General features: G+C 41.8%; 4 protein-coding genes across 6 annotated transcripts; 2 read left to right on the top strand and 2 right to left on the bottom strand.

Moving 5' to 3' along the window:
* Positions 1-61: 61 nt before the first annotated feature.
* Positions 62-8,477, bottom strand: LOC6642595 (chromodomain-helicase-DNA-binding protein 1). Of its 2 annotated transcripts, none has more exons than XM_002065640.4 (7): positions 8,292-8,477; positions 6,253-6,813; positions 6,070-6,185; positions 5,834-6,010; positions 1,135-5,766; positions 940-1,068; positions 62-868 (listed from the first exon to the last, which is right to left on the bottom strand). In XM_002065640.4, exons 1-7 carry the CDS (start codon positions 8,298-8,300, stop codon positions 667-669), a joined length of 5,826 nt encoding a protein of 1,941 aa, XP_002065676.1. In that variant the 5' UTR covers positions 8,301-8,477; the 3' UTR covers positions 62-666. The 2 variants fall into 2 exon arrangements, with proteins under 2 accessions (XP_002065676.1, XP_046866394.1); XM_047010438.1 differs by lacking the exon at positions 8,292-8,477 and adding an exon at positions 8,136-8,210.
* A 524-nt stretch (positions 8,478-9,001) lies between these two features.
* Positions 9,002-11,187, top strand: LOC6642594 (protein ABHD13). Its single transcript, XM_002065639.4, has 5 exons — positions 9,002-9,261; positions 9,326-9,570; positions 9,643-9,984; positions 10,095-10,273; positions 10,352-11,187. Exons 1-5 carry the CDS (start codon positions 9,123-9,125, stop codon positions 10,470-10,472), a joined length of 1,026 nt encoding a protein of 341 aa, XP_002065675.1. The 5' UTR covers positions 9,002-9,122; the 3' UTR covers positions 10,473-11,187.
* Positions 11,172-13,970, bottom strand: LOC6642593 (DNA repair and recombination protein RAD54-like). The gene is made up of 6 exons (XM_002065638.4): positions 13,905-13,970; positions 12,528-13,836; positions 12,316-12,469; positions 11,845-12,250; positions 11,619-11,782; positions 11,172-11,490 (listed from the first exon to the last, which is right to left on the bottom strand). Exons 1-6 carry the CDS (start codon positions 13,905-13,907, stop codon positions 11,172-11,174), a joined length of 2,355 nt encoding a protein of 784 aa, XP_002065674.1. The 5' UTR covers positions 13,908-13,970.
* A 635-nt stretch (positions 13,971-14,605) lies between these two features.
* Positions 14,606-17,823, top strand: LOC6642592 (ER degradation-enhancing alpha-mannosidase-like protein 3). Of its 2 annotated transcripts, none has more exons than XM_002065637.4 (7): positions 14,606-14,913; positions 15,044-15,190; positions 15,249-16,068; positions 16,128-16,521; positions 16,584-16,867; positions 16,999-17,097; positions 17,193-17,823. In XM_002065637.4, exons 1-7 carry the CDS (start codon positions 14,747-14,749, stop codon positions 17,724-17,726), a joined length of 2,445 nt encoding a protein of 814 aa, XP_002065673.2. In that variant the 5' UTR covers positions 14,606-14,746; the 3' UTR covers positions 17,727-17,823. The 2 variants fall into 2 exon arrangements, with proteins under 2 accessions (XP_002065673.2, XP_023031456.1); XM_023175688.1 differs by having other exon boundaries at positions 16,999-17,127.
* The last annotated feature ends 653 nt before the right edge of the window (positions 17,824-18,476 follow it).

The raw sequence follows: 18,476 nt of genomic DNA, 5'->3' as shown, positions 1-18,476 counted from the left end.
AATAGCTTGTAAGTTTGCTTAATTACACTTTTCGACTCCTTTTCTTTTGTTTACCTTTCTATTTGGTAATATATATATAAAATTAGAATGCAGACATTGAACAAATCTTTACAGGATTCAAGTTTCATGCTTCAGTTCAACAATGGCCTGAAATTGCTTTAGCTTTTTTGTGTATTTCAAAATGTATGTGTTTATTTAAAAATAGTGAGAATTTTGTTGTTTTTAAAAGCTTTCTCCTCTCATGCGTAGCACAGTTTCTTTTCTTTGTCAGAACTGTACATGCTCAATGATATTAAAATAAACATTTTTTGGGGGAAAAAATTAAATGAATAAACAAAATGAATTTCTATGCTGATTGTTTTTTTATACACAATTTTAAATGTAAGATTAGATTTAAACTTGATATTACCTACAATGCAATGTGCGATCGATATCGGATTTGTTATAATTTATAGTACAATATAAATAACTACTAGATTTTACATCTTATAAGAGCTGCAATGTAGGTTTGTTTGTTTTGTTTTTTCTTTCTATCTTACTGTTCTTCTATGCGTTGTGTGTTTGTGTGTGTGTGTGTAGTTTTTAACATGCAGCACTCTTCATCATCGTCACACTTAAATCTAATCTCTCAATATGTACAATCGACGCCAATGCAATTGCTACTGCTCACGTTTGAGTACGTCGCTCGTAGTCACTGCGTCTGTAGTCGGCTGGATAGTCACGTGGCATTATTGGATAGCCACGCGGATCACCACGATAGCCCGGAGGCGGTGGCAGTCCGGAGACCACACCATTTGGCGGCATATAGTAACTGGGCGGCAGGTAGTGACTTGAGTATGGATGCGGCGGTAGATGAGCAGATGGGTATCTAAAGAGCATAAAGAGGAATGAAAATAATTATGGTTTACGATTTTATTGCTTTCATTTTTGTCGACTTACCTTCGCTTATCTGGACGACGGTCTCGATCACGCTCGCGATGATCACGGTGATCTCGATGATAGCCACCAGGAGGTCCACTGCGGGCATATCCAGAATCGTAACGATCGCGTTTATAGTCAAGGCTGTACCTAAACATGAAAAATGAAGAGATTATCGTTGAAAGTCAACGAAATCTTGAATATTCTTTTGCTTACCGGTCCCTGGCATGCCAACGCTCCATTTCAGGCGTGTATCCCGATGGCGTGGGTGGGGGTTCATAGCCACCACGGCCGGCTCCGACTCCACCCCGGCTGTTCGGTGTCGATGGTGAATTCAAGCCAGAACGGCGTGATCCACCCTCATAAACGACACCGGGATGGGCTCCACCGCTCGCATAATAATCTTCACTGCGATGATGCTTCTTACGCTCTTCGCTACGCTCCATATTAAGTCGTTTAAAGGACATGGATTTGAGGTTATCGCTTATACCAGAACCGCTACCAGGTATACCCAAGGCACTGCTGGCCTCGGGATCGATTTCATCACGTTTACGCTTTATTGGCGAGTCATTGGTAAAACGTCCTGAGTTTGGCCCACCAGAACCAGGGCCAAAACGGGATTGATTGCCGACACCGCCAACACCCTCCCGATCCTTTTCCTTGTCCTTCTTTTTCTTTTTGGCGCTCTTATCACGATCTTTCTCCTTCTCGGAAGGTAAACCATTTCTTTTCGCTTTGTTGGCGATCGAATCTTTGGCATCCTTTGTTTTCTCCTTGCTAGCCTTATCCGCCTCTGCAGTTGCACCGCCGCCGCCGCCGCCTCCGCCAGATTCCTGTTTCAAAGCATGCTTATAGATTTTGAACAAACGCTTGGCATCCAATTCTGTAAACTTGGATACAAAGTACCATAGATTACTGCGCCATTCCTTCTTCTCTGGATCACCATACGGCTGCAGGCACACATCAATCTGTCGGCCAATTTGCAAAAGACAATCGCGTGTGTGCTGCAACTGATCCTGATCGGATAAACTAACATCGGGTTGATCTAGTGCCTTGAGGGCTTTTTTCACCGGACGCATTTTCTCCTTGCATTCATTGAATATGCTTGGATCGAGATCGCCGAGCACCTCCAGGGCACGCGGTTCGTTGTTGGCTGTAAAATGCATCGGCTTGTTACCATTATTATCCGAGGCATTTATTTTCTTTGATGAGCGGGCTTTTGATTTCTTCGTCTTCTTTGCTTTTGCCTTCTTTCTGGCGGGGCTGGCACAATCGGATTCGCCATCCGTGCAGGTCACAGCCGAGGGCTCTGGTTTATTTGTGTCCTTTGATTCCTCTGGAGGAGTTCCACTATTTGCTGTGGGATTAGCGCTGTTCCCTGACTTTGCCTCAGCCGCTCGCGTTTTTCGCGGACGTCGTTGGCGATGCTTTCCCTCGCTCTTGGCCTTTGTCAGTTCAACATTCTTTTTGATCATCTTCAAAAGGTACTCGGCGCGTTGCTGCAAATGCTTCGCCTGCGGCCGGCGTGTGTCATTGAGGAGAATCTTATCCGAGAGCTTCAACGTGGGATCCAGCTTCATTTGCTCCCATGAACCGATGCCATATTGATAGATGCCACACAGCAGCTTTGTGTCCTCCTCCACGCCCCACTCGACATCGAAAGTTGTGGCCGGGCGGGTGCGTATATTGAATACCCATTGCTGTCGCTCGTGTGCTGCACTGGGCATAATTTCGTTGAGCGGTTGCAACTCCTGTTCGCAGGTGAGCAACGTTTTGGCATTAAAGGAGACACCGCCCAGCTTTACCGAGTATGTGGCCCGGTTGCGGCGCTGCTTGGCACCCGCCGTCGTATCCTTGTCATCGGGGACAGTCTTAAGCTCTTCCTCCTTGTGCTCTTCTAAGAACTGCACAGAACGATCATGTATCAGCTCGCCGATTCGCTTCAGTTCCGCCAGTGGCTTCTCCTGCAGCTCGGCATCACATGCAATTGCCTCCAGGCGCAATAGAGGAGCAGGGAACTTTTTGTACGAGCGAATAAACCGACGCAATTCGGCATCTGTGAATCCGGTGATTTTCTCCTTCATGGCGGGACGTCCACGTTTTCGTGGTCGGCCGCCTTCATCGCCGCTGGCATCGGAGCCCATCTCATAGTCGGAGTCGGCAGAATCTTCACCGCCCGCCTGTTTACCTTTAGCTCCAGCTCCTCTCTTGCCCTTTTCGTTCTGATTCGCCGTTTGAGTTTTTCTTCGGGGTGGCAAATACAAGTCCTCCATTTCCTTGGCGCGCTCTTGATCTTCGATTACTTTGCGAAAACCTTCTGGTATGATATCATCCCAATCCTTGCTATCATCTTCGTCGTCGGGATTCTCGTGTTCAGGTTTGTTCCCGGACTCCCCTCCTCCTGATGCTGTAGGTTCCTCCTCGAAGGCTGCTATGCTGGCCACCTTAAAGGCAGATAACAAATCATCGGCTGGCATCTCGGGATCCTCATTACGCGTCTCCGCTCTCCGCAAAATCTCGTCAATGTCACAGACCAATTCGTCGTCATGCTCCTGCTCGTCCTTGAACAATTCTTCTGCACCAAATTTCAAAATAGCCGACAAATCATCCTTATTAAAAGGATTCGAATTGGTTGAATGGCCACTTCCACTTTTATCCAGCACAGTCCGTCCCGTGGTATCCATGCGTTGAATGACCAAATGATCCAGTACCATTTTCTGCTTGGCTCGTTCAACAATTTGCTCTTCCACAGACCGAGCGGTGACCAAACGATAGATATTCACCTGATTTTTTTGGCCAATCCGATGGGCACGAGCCTGAGCTTGTAAATCGTTCTGCGGATTCCAATCTGAATCGAAAATAATAACCGTATCAGCTGTGGCCAAGTTAATACCCAAACCACCGGCACGAGTGGACAAAAGGAAGCAGAAATCCTGACTGCCCTCGGCATTGAAATGATCCAAAGCCTGACGACGCATCTCCCCCTTGATGCTACCATCCAGCCGTTGAAAGGAGAAGTGACGCTTTTGCAGATAATCCGCCAACACATCGAGCATACGAACCATTTGCGAGAAAATTAAAACGCGATGCCCAGTCTCTTTCAGGCGGCACAAGAGCTTGTCCAGAAGCACGAGCTTACCAGACCCTTTGAGTAGCGTCTGGAGAGCTTCATCCTGCTGCAGACCCATCAGTTCGAATTCCGATGGCCGTATTAATGCCGCATGGTTGCAGCATTTTTTCAATTCGATTACAATGTTGAGGAAGGTTGAGGTTGATCCACGTTTGCCCTTGCGCAAGGCATCAAAATTCTTGGTGAGAATCCATTTGTAATATTGCTTTTGCAACGAAGTCATCTCCACTCGCAATATTTGCTCCACTTTGGCGGGCAAAGATTTCTCCACATCCTTTTTGACACGCCTCAAAATGTAGGGCTCCAATTGTTGATGCAGCCTCGTATAGCCTTTGTCCTCGGCATTGCCGTGCTGCAGCTCAAAGTTCTCCCACGTATCGAATTTCTCCGGCATAATGAAATGTAGCAAGGCCCAGAGCTCTTTCAGGGAATTCTGAAGCGGTGTGCCGGTAATCAACAGTCTATGATTTGTATCAAATTCCTTTAGGGACTTGTACAGCAAGGAATCATCATTCTTTAGACGATGCGCTTCATCGACAAGCAGAGCTGCCCACTGTAGAGTACCCAAAAATTGTTTATCCTTGAGGACAATCTCGTAAGTGGTGAGAATACAATTGAATTTCAGTCTTTTGGAACCCTCGAATTGCCATTCATATTGCTGGATCAGTTCACGTGACTTTACATCGCCCAAATAGGTGACAACATTCATGTCGGGAGCCCAGAGATCAAATTCCCGCTGCCAAGCAGTCATTGTGCTCAATGGGACAACGCAAAGGAAGGGACCGTACAAATGTTGGATTTTGAACAATGCATATAGGAAGCATATGGTTTGTATGGTTTTGCCCAGACCCATTTCATCGGCCAGGATAACGGAATTCTCTTTGCACCACGAATGCAGCAGCCAATTAAGACCATCCATTTGATAATCCCGCAAGACTAGTCCACTGACAAGAAAATCAGGTTGGTTTTTAATACGCGAGAACTTCGGTCTGCACTTTAGCACACGGCAATGACGCGATGGTGTGCATTTGGAACACTCACGCTCCTGAAATTGCTCGGCACAGCGCGCCCATTTACGTAAAACTAGAGTTGCATCCTCCCATGTCGACTCGGCATAGGGTAACGATTGCCATTTGCACAGATACTCCTCGCTGCCAATCTCGGGCTTCGAACCCTTTGCTATTATCCTATCTACATTATTATATGACTTTAGTAGCTCATGCTGCAGCTCCTGCTGGCATTCAAAGTAATCAATATCTTCTGGACCCGCACAGCGGCGCCAATAGGCCTGCTCTTGTTCCTTTTTGATAAAATTGTCCAACTTCTTCATACCCTTGGCCTTCATTTCGCGCAATGTGTTCTCCGATTCCCATGTGTTGTGGATGTACGACCATCCTTTCCATTTAATCAGATATTGCACCTCTCCATCTGCTGACATTGATTTCGCATTTTCCATTTCAAATTCGGCATTGGGATCGCAACCGTTTTCCTCAATTGCATACATTGTCGTCTGATTGCCAGTACATCCTTTCTTGCCCACTCGCTGGGACAGGATCCTTTCAATTGTCTCACATTTTTCATCCTCCTCGGCTGCAGCAGCCGATGCTGCAGCCTGACTCTCATCATATTCAAATTCAAGCAAATCCTCAGAGCCAGTGGCCTCATCTTCAGAGGCTTCTTTGTAACTAACTGCTGCGGCAGTGCGTCTAGTTGCGCATCTAAAAATAAAGCAATATCCGATTAACCGATGATGAAGATATGTATAACCGATATCAATCCGCTTACCGTTTGCTGGCATCATCATCATCACTGTCTTCCGAACTGAATGACTTTATCCGACGCCTCTGCTGCTGAGCTGACTTACTCCTAGCAGCGGAGGCAGCTGCTGCCTTTCGTTTCTGTATGCTTGAGGAGGCCTCCTCGCTATCAGCGTCACTCTCGTCGCTTTCATCCGAGTCCCAACTGAACAGAAGAAAGGGGAAATTAACATTTGCTTTCCTAACAATTAACAATTAACCCACTTTTGTTTCTTTTTCTTCTTGATTGGCGGGGGTCGCTTGGACTTGTCTGTTGCAGCGGCTGGCTTGCGAGCCTGACGCGTCGTACGCTTAGGCCTGTAGTCATCCTCCTCGTCCTCCTGTGGGGGTCAACAGTGGAAATTGTAATTTAAATCTAATCTAGGGTTTCCCTAGGGCTTCACTTACACTACTACTGCTGGATGAAGACGGCGATGCATTGGCAGAACTATCACTGGCATTGTCGTCTTCATCATCTTCGTCGTCGTCATCATCATCGTCAGCGGATGCCTCACTGGCCTCTGGCTGCTGATTTTCCTCTGGTTTCGAGCCCGAGCTCGAGCTGCTGGTGCTTGTGTTAACGCTGGCATTGACTTTGGCCTGGTCACCTCCTGCTCCTTCATCTGAATCGGAATCACTGCCGCTTGAATCACCGCTGGAACTTTCATCCTCTGTGAATCCATTTGTTTTAGTGTCCGCTTGAGCTGCAGCTGCTGTTGGTGGATATCCAGCCACCACTGATGTTGTTGTTGTTGTTGTTGTTGCTGCTGCTGCTGTTGTTGTCGTTGCTGGCTCTGGTGAGCTCCGTCCATCACTTGAGTTACCCGAGGAACTGTCTGAATCGGAATCAGAGCCAGAGGAACCGCTGCCACTGCCACTTGCACTTCCATTATCCGTGTCATTGGCCTCATCGTCACGTGTGTCATTTTGTTCATCTGAGCCTATACTTTGCGCCGATTCATTGAGTGCCTGTGGCAAAGGAGCAAGGAAACCAAATCAATATACAGGAAAACCCGAAAAATTCCATGAAAATGCATTAAGAATGGTGGAATAATAGCTTCCTTTGTTTATTCACTTTATCCCCACAAGCCGAAGATGAAAATAACCCTATACAGCGGCAAATAACCTGCCTAATCCTGCCAAGAAATTATTCTAAAAGTTGTGGGTGGGAATATGTTTCAGCTCTTTAGAAACTCTTTAGTTTCGATTTAGTGTTACTGATCCATAGAAAACACTCACTGACTTTTCCTCACTCGAAATGGCTTTAGAACGCAATCAAGAAAAGAACCGGATTATTAGAAAAGTAGGGTAATCCTCTCCAGAACCATTAGCAAGGTTGATATACACAAATTCCTGCAGCAAAACACCAAAAATAACCTTTATTCCTGTTTGTAGAGAAGGAACACTCGATACACAACGTTGCACATAGCTTAATATAGGGAATATGGGTTTTGGCTCCCACTGATGCAGTCAATCCACTCCAGAAATACAAGAAAATGCAAGAAAATAGCTAAATTTGATAGTCTTTACCACACTTTGTTCACTTTTTATGGTTGTCTGATAGGGATAGGCACAGGAACATCACATTGAAAGATCACGTAGACCACCAACACCCGATCCTGGGCAAAAAACCATTGAAATCCTTGAAGATTCAGCGGTTACATAGCCTCTAGATTGGATTTCTTAAGGAAAACCCATGAAAATATTGCATAAATTCACGTAAACACACATAAAAATGGGAAATATACATTTTTTTATACAAAAATCATTGAAAAATGTTAAAATGCTTTGCCGGTTGTCTTTTGGCGCCATGGAAAACCGAAGGAAACTGGCCAAAAATCCATGAGAAGAAACTTTGCCCTGAGCAATTGGTGATTACGTAATCGATGAAAATCTTCAATTTGCAACGAAAATTAAGGAAATAATGACATTTTAAAGGATTTTGCCATCTGCATGCGATAAAAACAAACCAAAATGGTCAAATTTAAACGAAAATTGCAAAAATGGGTACCCAATGGATTTCCATAAAATCCACTTTGGCTGCCACGTAGAAGCCTTGGCAAGTCACTGGCATTGACAGAACGTTGAAACAATGTCGTTATTTAGGATAAATATCAACTTTTAGCAAAATGCACCCACTTTATTAGCAGCAGCTAGGTTAACACACAAACGCGGAGTCAATGGGGGGACTGGGACTCCTCTGGGGTTCCCTCGCCTAGCCCAGCTGCCACGCCCACAAGCAATATTATATTATTTTTCATGTAGCACTTGAATTTTCAGCTTATACTCACACAACGACTCGATTGAAACTGATTTACAATGCCCTGTTTCGAATAATGAAGAAATTTCATAGTTTTTTTTTTTTGCTGCTACTTTTCCACACACTCTTTGACGTTTGGTTCACTGTCACAACTTTTTCAAGGCCTCCTTTGGCTGCTGCTACTCACCTGGCTCATTATATTGTAGTCGTAGCACACCAAGTTGCCGTTGAGCGCTCATTAAATTATTAATACTCTGTCCTGCGGGTCTGGTAAATGTTTATATTGTACCAAAAATCAAGCCACTTGTTTTTAAATGCACTTTTTTCCAAACACACAAAAGACTTTTTCACGTTCTCGAATCCAAGATGGCGATAATGTAGAAGAGGAAGACACCAGGGTTGCATTTGTGAAATTATCGTTCGATAACATTCTAATAAAATGTATATTATAGTTAACAAATTATTAGCAACCTTTAATGTAATAAATTAATGATTCAAAATTTAATTTAATCAAAAGTTTTCTTATTCACAAACATTTTTCTACATATACTCAAATTTACAAAATACATGGCTGAAAAATTGACTGTTGTATGTATAAGAACGTTAATTTTGTTTTGGGGTTTATTTAATTATTTGCTAATTTTAAAATAATAATTAAATTATATTATTTATTTATTTATAATGTGATTGGGCAGTTGGGCAATCTTCTTACTAGTTATAGCTACTAGGCCTTAAGCTAACAAATTGACTAATTAAATTTTGTTTACATCTACTTAAATATGTAAGTACATGTGTTGTTTTTATATAAAAGAGATTTTACATTATATTTATTTATTTCATTTAATTAAATTATATTGTTTTTCTGCAATGCTTGTCCAGCCCTGACATTATTTTTGTAATCGACCAACAAAGTGTCATCTCTAATAAACTATTTCCTCTGAATTTTATGTGCAATTAATCTTCTAAACTGATTTTTGTTAAGAAATTGAAATGTAGGTCTGGCTAAAAAGTGGAAAAGATGAAAGAAGTGGGCATAGCTCTGCCCAAATCCAGAGGCGTAGGAGTGGGTGTAGTTGGGGCCTTCCTGCTTTGCTTCATATTTTACTATTTCTACGGGGGTTACATGACGCTGGCTCTATTTGCTGCTATTTTGCTACGTACGTATGGAATTCTTCAAGATCAATTAATAAACTATGTTTAATGGCGTTCACATTTTCGTAGTGATTTTTTATTATGCCCAAGATTTACTTCTATATCATCCCGATTTGCCGACAAATTCACGCATTTTCGTACCTATGCCAACCATGCACAACCTGCCCAACATAACGGTAAACATAAAGACAACCGATGCCGATGTCACATTGCATGCCTTTTGGATAAGCCAGCCCGAGGAAAGGTGCAAATCGGTGCCGACCCTTTTATATTTCCATGGCAATGCTGGAAATATGGGACATCGGATGCAGAATGTAAGTTAAACTGAGAAAATCGGATAAGTACATAATTTGTATTGATTTTCAATTTATATTGTTTTTGAAAAGGTTTGGGGCATCTACCATAATCTGCATTGCAATATTCTGATGGTGGAATACCGTGGCTATGGTCTATCCACTGGTGTTCCTACCGAACGTGGCCTTTGCTCGGATGCCAGAGCTGCCATTGACTATCTTCACACACGACATGATCTCGATCATTCGCAATTGATACTCTTTGGCCGTTCCCTTGGCGGAGCTGTTGTGATCGATGTGGCTGCCGATACAGTCTATGGCCAAAAACTTATGTGTACCATTGTGGAGAACACATTCACCAGTATACGCGATATGGCCGTGGAGCTAGTGCACCCATCAATGAAGTACATACCAAATGTATTGTATAAGAATAAGGTGAGGTTTATGGCTTTTTGCTTATCAGTGATTTTACACAGGGAAAGTCGAGTCAGCAATTTACAAAATGCAGATGCATACATATATTAATTAGTTTATTTTTGTGTTAGTATTGCTCTCTACAAAAAATCAGCAAGTGCTCGGTGCCATTTCTGTTTATATCGGGCCTTGCGGATAACTTAGTGCCACCGCGCATGATGCGTGCCTTGTATACAAAATGCGGTAGTGAGATAAAGCGAACTCTGGAATTCCCGGGAGGCTCACACAATGACACCTGGATAGTAGATGGGTAAAGGACAACTTTTAAAAAATATATGTACAAATTAAAAAGCAAATGTTAACTTATTTTTGCCCTTGTATTTTGTAGTTACTATCAGGCCATTGCTGGCTTTTTAGCCGAACTACAGCAACAGCCGTCACCATTGCAAAAGCCGCCAGAGAAGAGTAATGTCTGGGTCGAGTTGGAACATAAAATTATTGATGTTTAACGTTTGCTCGGATTTACCCTAAATGCTCTTCCTCTTCATCCCATCCCGTTAAAAAGTGTTCTATTGACTGTGTTAACACTGCGAATTGGGTTTAAATTACTTATTAAATAGTCTGTAAACAACTGGGAATTCAACCGCTACGGATTATAGTCCGTAATGCAATTTTACAATCTTAATCTTACTTTTACACTGATTAACTATTACAAATAGAATACTTAAAAAAATATATAGGTACGCTGATATAAAGTTAATTGATCCAAAGCTGTAATCAATATCCAATCTTAACAAAAAAAACTCGCTTTTGAAACCATTAATACGTTTCGGTTGCATTCCCTGATAACTATATAAAACAAAGATTTTAAAAACGTTTAAATCTTTGCTTTAGTTTTAATCGTAAGCTGTGCTAGTTGTATTTTATGCTGAGACAAAAAGTGTTGAAGAATAGCCGAGTATAGATTAAATTTAATTATTATAAATCTATCACTTATTTTTTTTTTTATTCTATCTAAAAATTAAGATACAATGGGAAACTTCAATTCAATTATCGAACTCTAATCTTCTCCTAACATTTGCCAGTTCTAGCATTTTAAATTCTAAACTATTTGAGCGTAATTGTTAATATTCGAGAGCAGCCAGATATACAGGTATGAATTAATGATTAAATTATAGTAAATACAAAAACTGAAAGAGGCAATAAAACTAAAATCCCTTGAAATCTTCATCATTGCAATCATCACTTTCCGGTGTGGTTGAGCGTTTGCGTTTCGATTTTGCTGGAATTGAAGTGTCTTCAGCTTCCTGCTTCGTTTCCTCACTCTCCTTGATGGCCTGAGCCTGTGATCGGTGATGAAAGACAAAGGAAACACATTTACTGGCTGTCCACGCTTGGGCGAGTATGTCATCGGGAAGACCACGATTGTTTGAGCAATGAAACCATTGAGATAAATGCGAAGTACAATCTGTGTCCTCAGGCGGTGGCTTTGTTTGAACATTCTGAAGGCAGCGTTTGCACTTTAGCCTGAAAAAGTTGAAGAATATAAGTAAATAATGTATACGATCTTATACATTACAGGAAAAAATTAGAGGACTTTCTCGTTCTACCGGAAATACTAAGCAGAATCCTCATCTGACTAATTATGTACGTACTTTTCATGAGTGTCCGATAGAATCTTGGAATCAAAACTAAACAAATCCTTGAGATCATCACGCGTGAAATGCTTTTCCGCCGACTCATTGTTATCTATAATGGTGCTGGACAAAGATTTCTTATGGGTCTGACGCTGTAGAATTTTCTCTTCAATAGAACCACTCTAAAAAGAAAAACAATACAATTATGTTTGGAAATCTATTCCAATGTATGATATTTTCTTACCGCCACCAATCTATATATATAGCATGGTTTCTTTTGTCCATCACGCCAAACGCGAGCCATGGCCTGTTCATCGTTGGCCGGATTCCAATCCGGATCAAACATAAACAAGCGATTAGCACCTATTAAATTCAGACCGCAGCCCCCAGCTTTGCTGCTTAGCATAAAAAGGAAACAATCGTTTTCCGGATCATTGAATCTATCGACAACTTTGGAACGCTTCTTGATGGTCATGGTTCCATCTAGACGGACAAATGTATATTTACGCTTTCGCGCCAATTGCTCAAAGAGATCCAATGTCTGTGTGTAGTTGGATATCAGAACAACTTTGTCATCAGAATTGGCTCTTATAGTGGCGAGCATAAAGTCCAAAAGCATGAATTTGCCACTTAGCTCCGGATTCAGATCTCTGAAACAAAAATATCAAATGGTCAAGACACGACGAGATTACTTTACATGAGGGCAATTCTTTACTTGGGTTTATAGTTTGTGGGTAGAATATTTTGCGAGTTCTCGAAACCTTTATCTCTGGCCAACATCTTTTCATAAATCAAGTCCGGATGACTGCACAGCTTCTTCAATGTGGTTATATCAGCCAGAGCTGTTAAGGAGGCTTTTTCATTGCAATCTGGAAAGAAAATCGTTTAATTTAAACAATAAACTGCATTACTTTTTAATTGACTCACCTGCCAAACTTCTCCGCACTTTATCAGACTTTAGGAAATTCGTGTAAAACTCCAATTGTACGCTGGTCAGGCGAACACAAATGACCATTTCAAATTTCACAGGCAAATACTTAGTCAAAATTTGATTCGTTCGCCTGATAATGCACTGATTAACCAGGCCAATCAACTCTTGCGTCTTCTCTAGAGCTCGCTCGCGCTCTTTGTCGCTGGAATCGGTGTTCTGACCTTTCAGTATGGGATTCTCGAAATTACGCTTGAAATCGGCTGCAGTGCCCAGCATTTCGGGATTGACAAAATTGACCAGACTAAAATATTCTGTTAGATCGTTTTGAATAGGTGTTCCCGAGAGTAGAACGCGTCGCTTGGTCTTGAGACCCATCAATGCCTGATATGTTAGATTATCACTATTCTTTAGGCGATGGCCCTCATCACAAATGACCATGCCCACTTCGTTTTGACACAAAATATTTGCATAGATTCGAAAAGTTTCGTAGCTAATAAGCAACACGGGAGTACCGAGCCGAGTAGATGTGTTCATGGAAAACTGTTCGAGAGCTTTTATAGTGTCCTCTTTTGAACCACCTTCCATGGCCAGGCAATGCATACGTCCATGGAGCCATTTTGTAAACTCCTTCTCCCAATTTTTCACCAGCGATGAGGGCGAGACAATAATTGCTTTAGTTATGGTCGGTTTACATTCACAACTTTGACGCAGCAAAGTCCAAACCAGAGTGACGCACTGCAGCGTCTTGCCCAAACCCATTTCATCGGCCATAATGCAGCCGTTAAAATTTCCCTTCTTGCCCTCCACACAATCGTACATGAATCGCACTCCCTCACGCTGATGCGGACGTAAGATATTGCTCAGTAGTGGATCAACCACAACATGAACTAATATTTTCGTTGGATCCATTTTCATTCTCTCATGTTCAGAGTATACGGGTGGGGTGTAAAGAACCAAAGCATTGCAGGCCTGCGGATCATGTAGAGCGCGCCGCACAATAGAACGTCGCACTCCCAGGCAGCGATTTCCTCCATAATCTGGCACATAATTAGCAATCGGCACTTTGAATTTTCTGGCTAGAACCTTGGCTATGGCCAGCTCGTATTCACTATTGGCCGTGAAGCGAATAGGTAATGGTATGCTCCCATTGGAATTGGTGGCATCTCGCAAAGCAAATTGACATTGAAGTTGCTCCTGCTCCTGCTGGCAGGTGCGTTTGTTTTTCTTTTGTAAAAGTGGTGGCGTAAATTCTTGATTCGGCTGGAGGCGTACCCCAAGCCGCTGACTCGGAGCTAGACTTCGACGCTGTGTGTGGATACATACATATACATTTTAACAAATTTTTAAAATTCAAATAAATTATAAATACAGACCATTTGGTTGATTTCAAAAGCCGAAGCGGGAACAGCTGTGTTATTATGCACCCTGTAAATTTGTCTATTTTACAACACTTTATTGAAACGGACTCAACACTAATGAGGCTACCCTAATAAAAATCAAATCCAAAGAGAACAATCAAAGAACGATCATTTGTTGTATTATAGTAAATATAAAAGATTTTTAATATTTTTAATGATTAAATATGCATAAAAATGTCAAATTTATTAAAATAGTTATTTCGCCGAGTTAGCAACACTTTTTTTTGGCAGCTGACCGACAGTGTTACAAAATTTGCGTATTTTGTTGTGTTGTCGTGGTGATTTGTCACTGGTAGCGTAAAATAGCAAAGAAGATTAAAAATAAACTGCAATAAATTAATAAAAACACAATCAAGAAGGAATGCTAAATCGTTAAACAATTGCTGCTTCTGCAGCACAAGTGCACGAACACAAGGTGACGTTGGAATATTAAAATTAGGTCGACGACATTGACAGAGGGGGTAAGTTTTTCTTTTTCCTTTGCTCTGGCATAAATTATTTGTGTACAAATTGTTGTTGATTAACATATAAATAATATTAATTATGTGCGTTTACAGTTTTAATTAAACCGTGTGCTTCTGTCCGAATCACCAGGCCAAAGAGGAAACTAAACAACCATAATCACAACAACAAAATAAACATTTTAACAAAAAACGAAACAAAAACGAGAGAAGAGAAAAAAGAGCCAGCCAACAACAACAGCAACACGTTCAAAGTGAAGGTCAACGTCACAACAACGACAACAACTCTGGCTGCCGCATATTCAGCAATTCACGGCGAACCTTGGAGCTAGCATAATGATAATGATGACCACCACCTCCAGTACCTCTTCTTTATCCTGCTCCGCTCAGCGGCAGCATTGGCTAGTTCTCTTGGCGCTGTTCATCTTTGTGGCCAGTGTCTTGAGCACGGAGAGCTCAATGCCTACCCAGAATATGTCGCACAAAGAGAGAACCGAATTAAAGTACATATCAAGAAACACTTGAAAGGGGTTACGTTGAGTAGAACATAAAGACAAAAGTCGTTCAAAATGTCAACGTAACCTTTTACGAGGAACTTTTAAATTAAATCTAACCACTTTACTCCTATTATAGGGAAGAGGCACGTGAGATGTTCTATCACGCCTATCGCGCTTATATGGAGAATGCCTATCCAGCAGATGAGTTGATGCCTCTCTCATGTAAGGGACGATATAGAGGAGTGACACCCTCACGTGGTGACATGGATGACATTTTGGGAAAGCAAGTGAATCAAATACAAAACTGTGAATCAATCTGACAGTCTATTAACACTTTGCAGCTTCTCCATGACTTTGGTGGATACATTGGACACTTTGGTTCTACTTGGAGATTTCGCTGAGTTCGAACATGCCGTAAAATTGGTCATAAGGGATGTTCAATTCGATAGTGATATTATTGTCTCCGTATTCGAGACGAATATTCGTATGGTGGGTGGCCTTCTGTCTGCCCACATACTTTCGGAGTATTTGCAAAAGCAAGCCGATGTCATGCATTGGTACAAAGGAGAGTTACTGGAAATGGCCCGCGAACTGGGTTATCGTTTATTGCCTGCATTTAATACCTCAACGGGTATACCACATGCTCGGGTTAATCTCCGACTGGGCATGAAGGATCCGCAACTGAAGGTATCGCGTGAGACTTGTACAGCTTGTGCGGGGACAATACTATTGGAGTTTGCTGCCTTGTCACGGTTAACAGGAGATCCCATTTTTGAGGTGCGTGCACATGCTGCTATGGATGCATTGTGGAAATTACGTCATCGTGGATCCGATCTCATGGGCACTGTGTTGAATGTGCATTCCGGTGATTGGGTGCGACGCGATTCGGGTGTGGGTGCTGGAATTGATAGCTACTATGAGTATTTATTCAAATCGTATGTCCTGCTTGGCGATGACAAGTATTTGGCGCGATTTAATCGTCACTACAATGCCGTCATGAAGTATGTGAGTGAGGGGCCAATGCTTCTGGATGTTCTTATGCATAGACCTCATGCCAAGTCCAGAAATTTCATGGATTCACTGCTGGCCTTTTGGCCGGGATTGCAAGTGCTATCTGGTGACTTAAAGCCAGCAGTGCAGACACATGAAATGCTCTACCAGGTGAGCAGTCGAATCGTATTCATTTAAAGACCAAAGTTACCTTTTATCTCTCATTTTAGGTCATGCAGATGCATACACTTATCCCAGAGGCATTTACTGTCGATTTCCAAATCCATTGGGGTCAACATCATTTGCGTCCCGAATTTATTGAGTCTACTTACTTTCTGTATCGAGCAACTGGCGATCATCATTATCTTCAAGTGGGCAAACGGGCATTGAAAACCCTCCAGCAATATACGAAAGTCGCCTGTGGCTATGCCGCAGTCAGTGATGTCCGTACTGGCAAACATGACGATCGCATGGATTCATTTGTACTCTCCGAGACATTTAAATATCTCTATTTACTCTTTTCGGAGCCACAGGATCTTATTATCAATGTGGATGAGTTTGTCTTCACTACCGAGGCTCATTTGCTGCCGCTTTCCATTGCTCAACTAGGGAATTCTACGTTTAGTAAGTACACTAATCAATAAGAAAGAAAAATATTAGTTATTTTTGACATCTCTTTTTTGTAGGCTTTCGCCAATCGGACGATCATAACGTACTCGACTTCATGCGCACCTGCCCCAGTTCCAATAAGCTTTTTCCTGAAAAAGTACGCAAACCATTGCGCAACTTCATTACGGGCTCGTGCCCGCGCACCACAGGCAGCGGGAGTGGTGGCAAGCGACTCAGCGCCTTGGATTTTCAGGCAAGCAATGCGGATCATTTGCGAGCTGTTTACGACATGGGCATCACCATGGTATCAGTAGGGGATCGCAGTCAAGGCAAGGTGCGACTGTTTCATAGTTTCTATAATGTAAGTTTTATTTCTGTATCTTTTGTTTTTCTATTTTCCGTTTCCTTAATTTATATATTTGGTTTACACGAATCCTCCTTCATTTGAAGTCTTCTTAAAAAATGGAATGTTGTTTTGTTTTTCTCATGCAGGCAAAGAGTCACGAAGAGGGCGAAATGGGCTTGCAGTTTATGCAGGAGATGCTAGAGTTGACCAAATTGCAGAGCATGAATCAATTGGCTCAACTGCAGGTGCGTAGCAAATACAAGGATTTGACCATGGTGTGCCCAGAACACAAAATCTATTGAATCAATCGGTAATTAATTAATTTTTCAATTCTTTTTAGGCTGTGGCCTTTGCCCTTGATGAACATTTGCAGGATTGGACTGCCCTGATGGCAGGACCATCGCATTTTAGTCCCGAACTAATTGGCGAACAATTTGTAGAGGGTGATCTGGTGCTGGCCAAACCCATACGGGCCTGCAATGAGAAGCTCACAAATGCCGAGGAGGTCAAGGGGAAAATTCTTGTGGCCGAGCGTGGGGATTGCACATTTGTGAGCAAGGCTCGATTAGCCCAACAAGCCGGAGCTACGGCTCTTATTGTCTGTGATAATGTACCAGGTTCTTCCGGCGAAACGCAACCAATGTTTGCCATGTCCGGCGATGGCAACGATGATGTTCTTATACCTGTTGTCTTTATGTATAGCCTTGAATTTGGCAAACTGTCGACGGCCATGCAAAGAAGGCCGCAAACGCCGCTGCGTGTCCGTATCATGCAGATGGTCGAATTTAAGCGATGGCAATTGGCCAAGGAGGCACATCAAAACGAGACGGCAGCAACAACTGCAACAACACAAAAGCCTGACAAGGAATTGTAGTGGCAACTCTATAATTACCATGGCGGCGACTCTTAATTCTAATGTGGTTCTCCTTTATATACATATATATATATATATATATATCAAACAAAATTTACATACATATATGTATATGCATTATTATTACATCTTGTAAATTATTTTGTAGGCCAAATCGTAAAAAACACTCTACATAATGAAATTCGTGTACTTTACTAGACACCTAAGCGAACCACTCTCGATCATTTCGTGACCATGGTCTCAGGCTAGTGCGCACTTGTGTAATCGGCGACTTCCTGAATAGCTTCTTGATACTATCTACATTCATAATTAATTTTGTAGCATGTAGCTCTCCATAAACCTCACAATTTTTTATATGAATTTTACTATTTCCTCTCGTGTAAGTTAACAAACAAAAACAAATTTGTATATATATATAAATATATATAATTAGATTTCGTTTAAGAGACAAAACTAAAAAAAAAAAAAACAAAAATAATACTATATATTAATCATAATGATTAGATTGTAATTTGTAATGTGAGAGAGATGAGATAAGGAATGTGTGTAGTTAAAATTGTTTAGTTCATATATACCAAATGAGTTTTAAAAAATATATGAAAAAATTATTATACAATTTATACATTTTCTCGGTTAATGATATGGATATTGAAGCGTTACATTGGGTATCAGTTCTGCTTCTGTTTAAAGCACGTTTAAGTAAACAAAATTGGAAGCAAATGGTAACGAAATCTTTTGATTTCCTTATAA

This window comes from Drosophila willistoni (assembly GCF_018902025.1).
Source record: "Drosophila willistoni isolate 14030-0811.24 chromosome 2R unlocalized genomic scaffold, UCI_dwil_1.1 Seg167, whole genome shotgun sequence".
Lineage (NCBI taxonomy): Eukaryota > Metazoa > Arthropoda > Insecta > Diptera > Drosophilidae > Drosophila > Drosophila willistoni.
The sequence above is the reverse complement of the archived record's forward strand: the minus strand, read 5'-3'. Positions and strand labels throughout refer to the sequence as shown.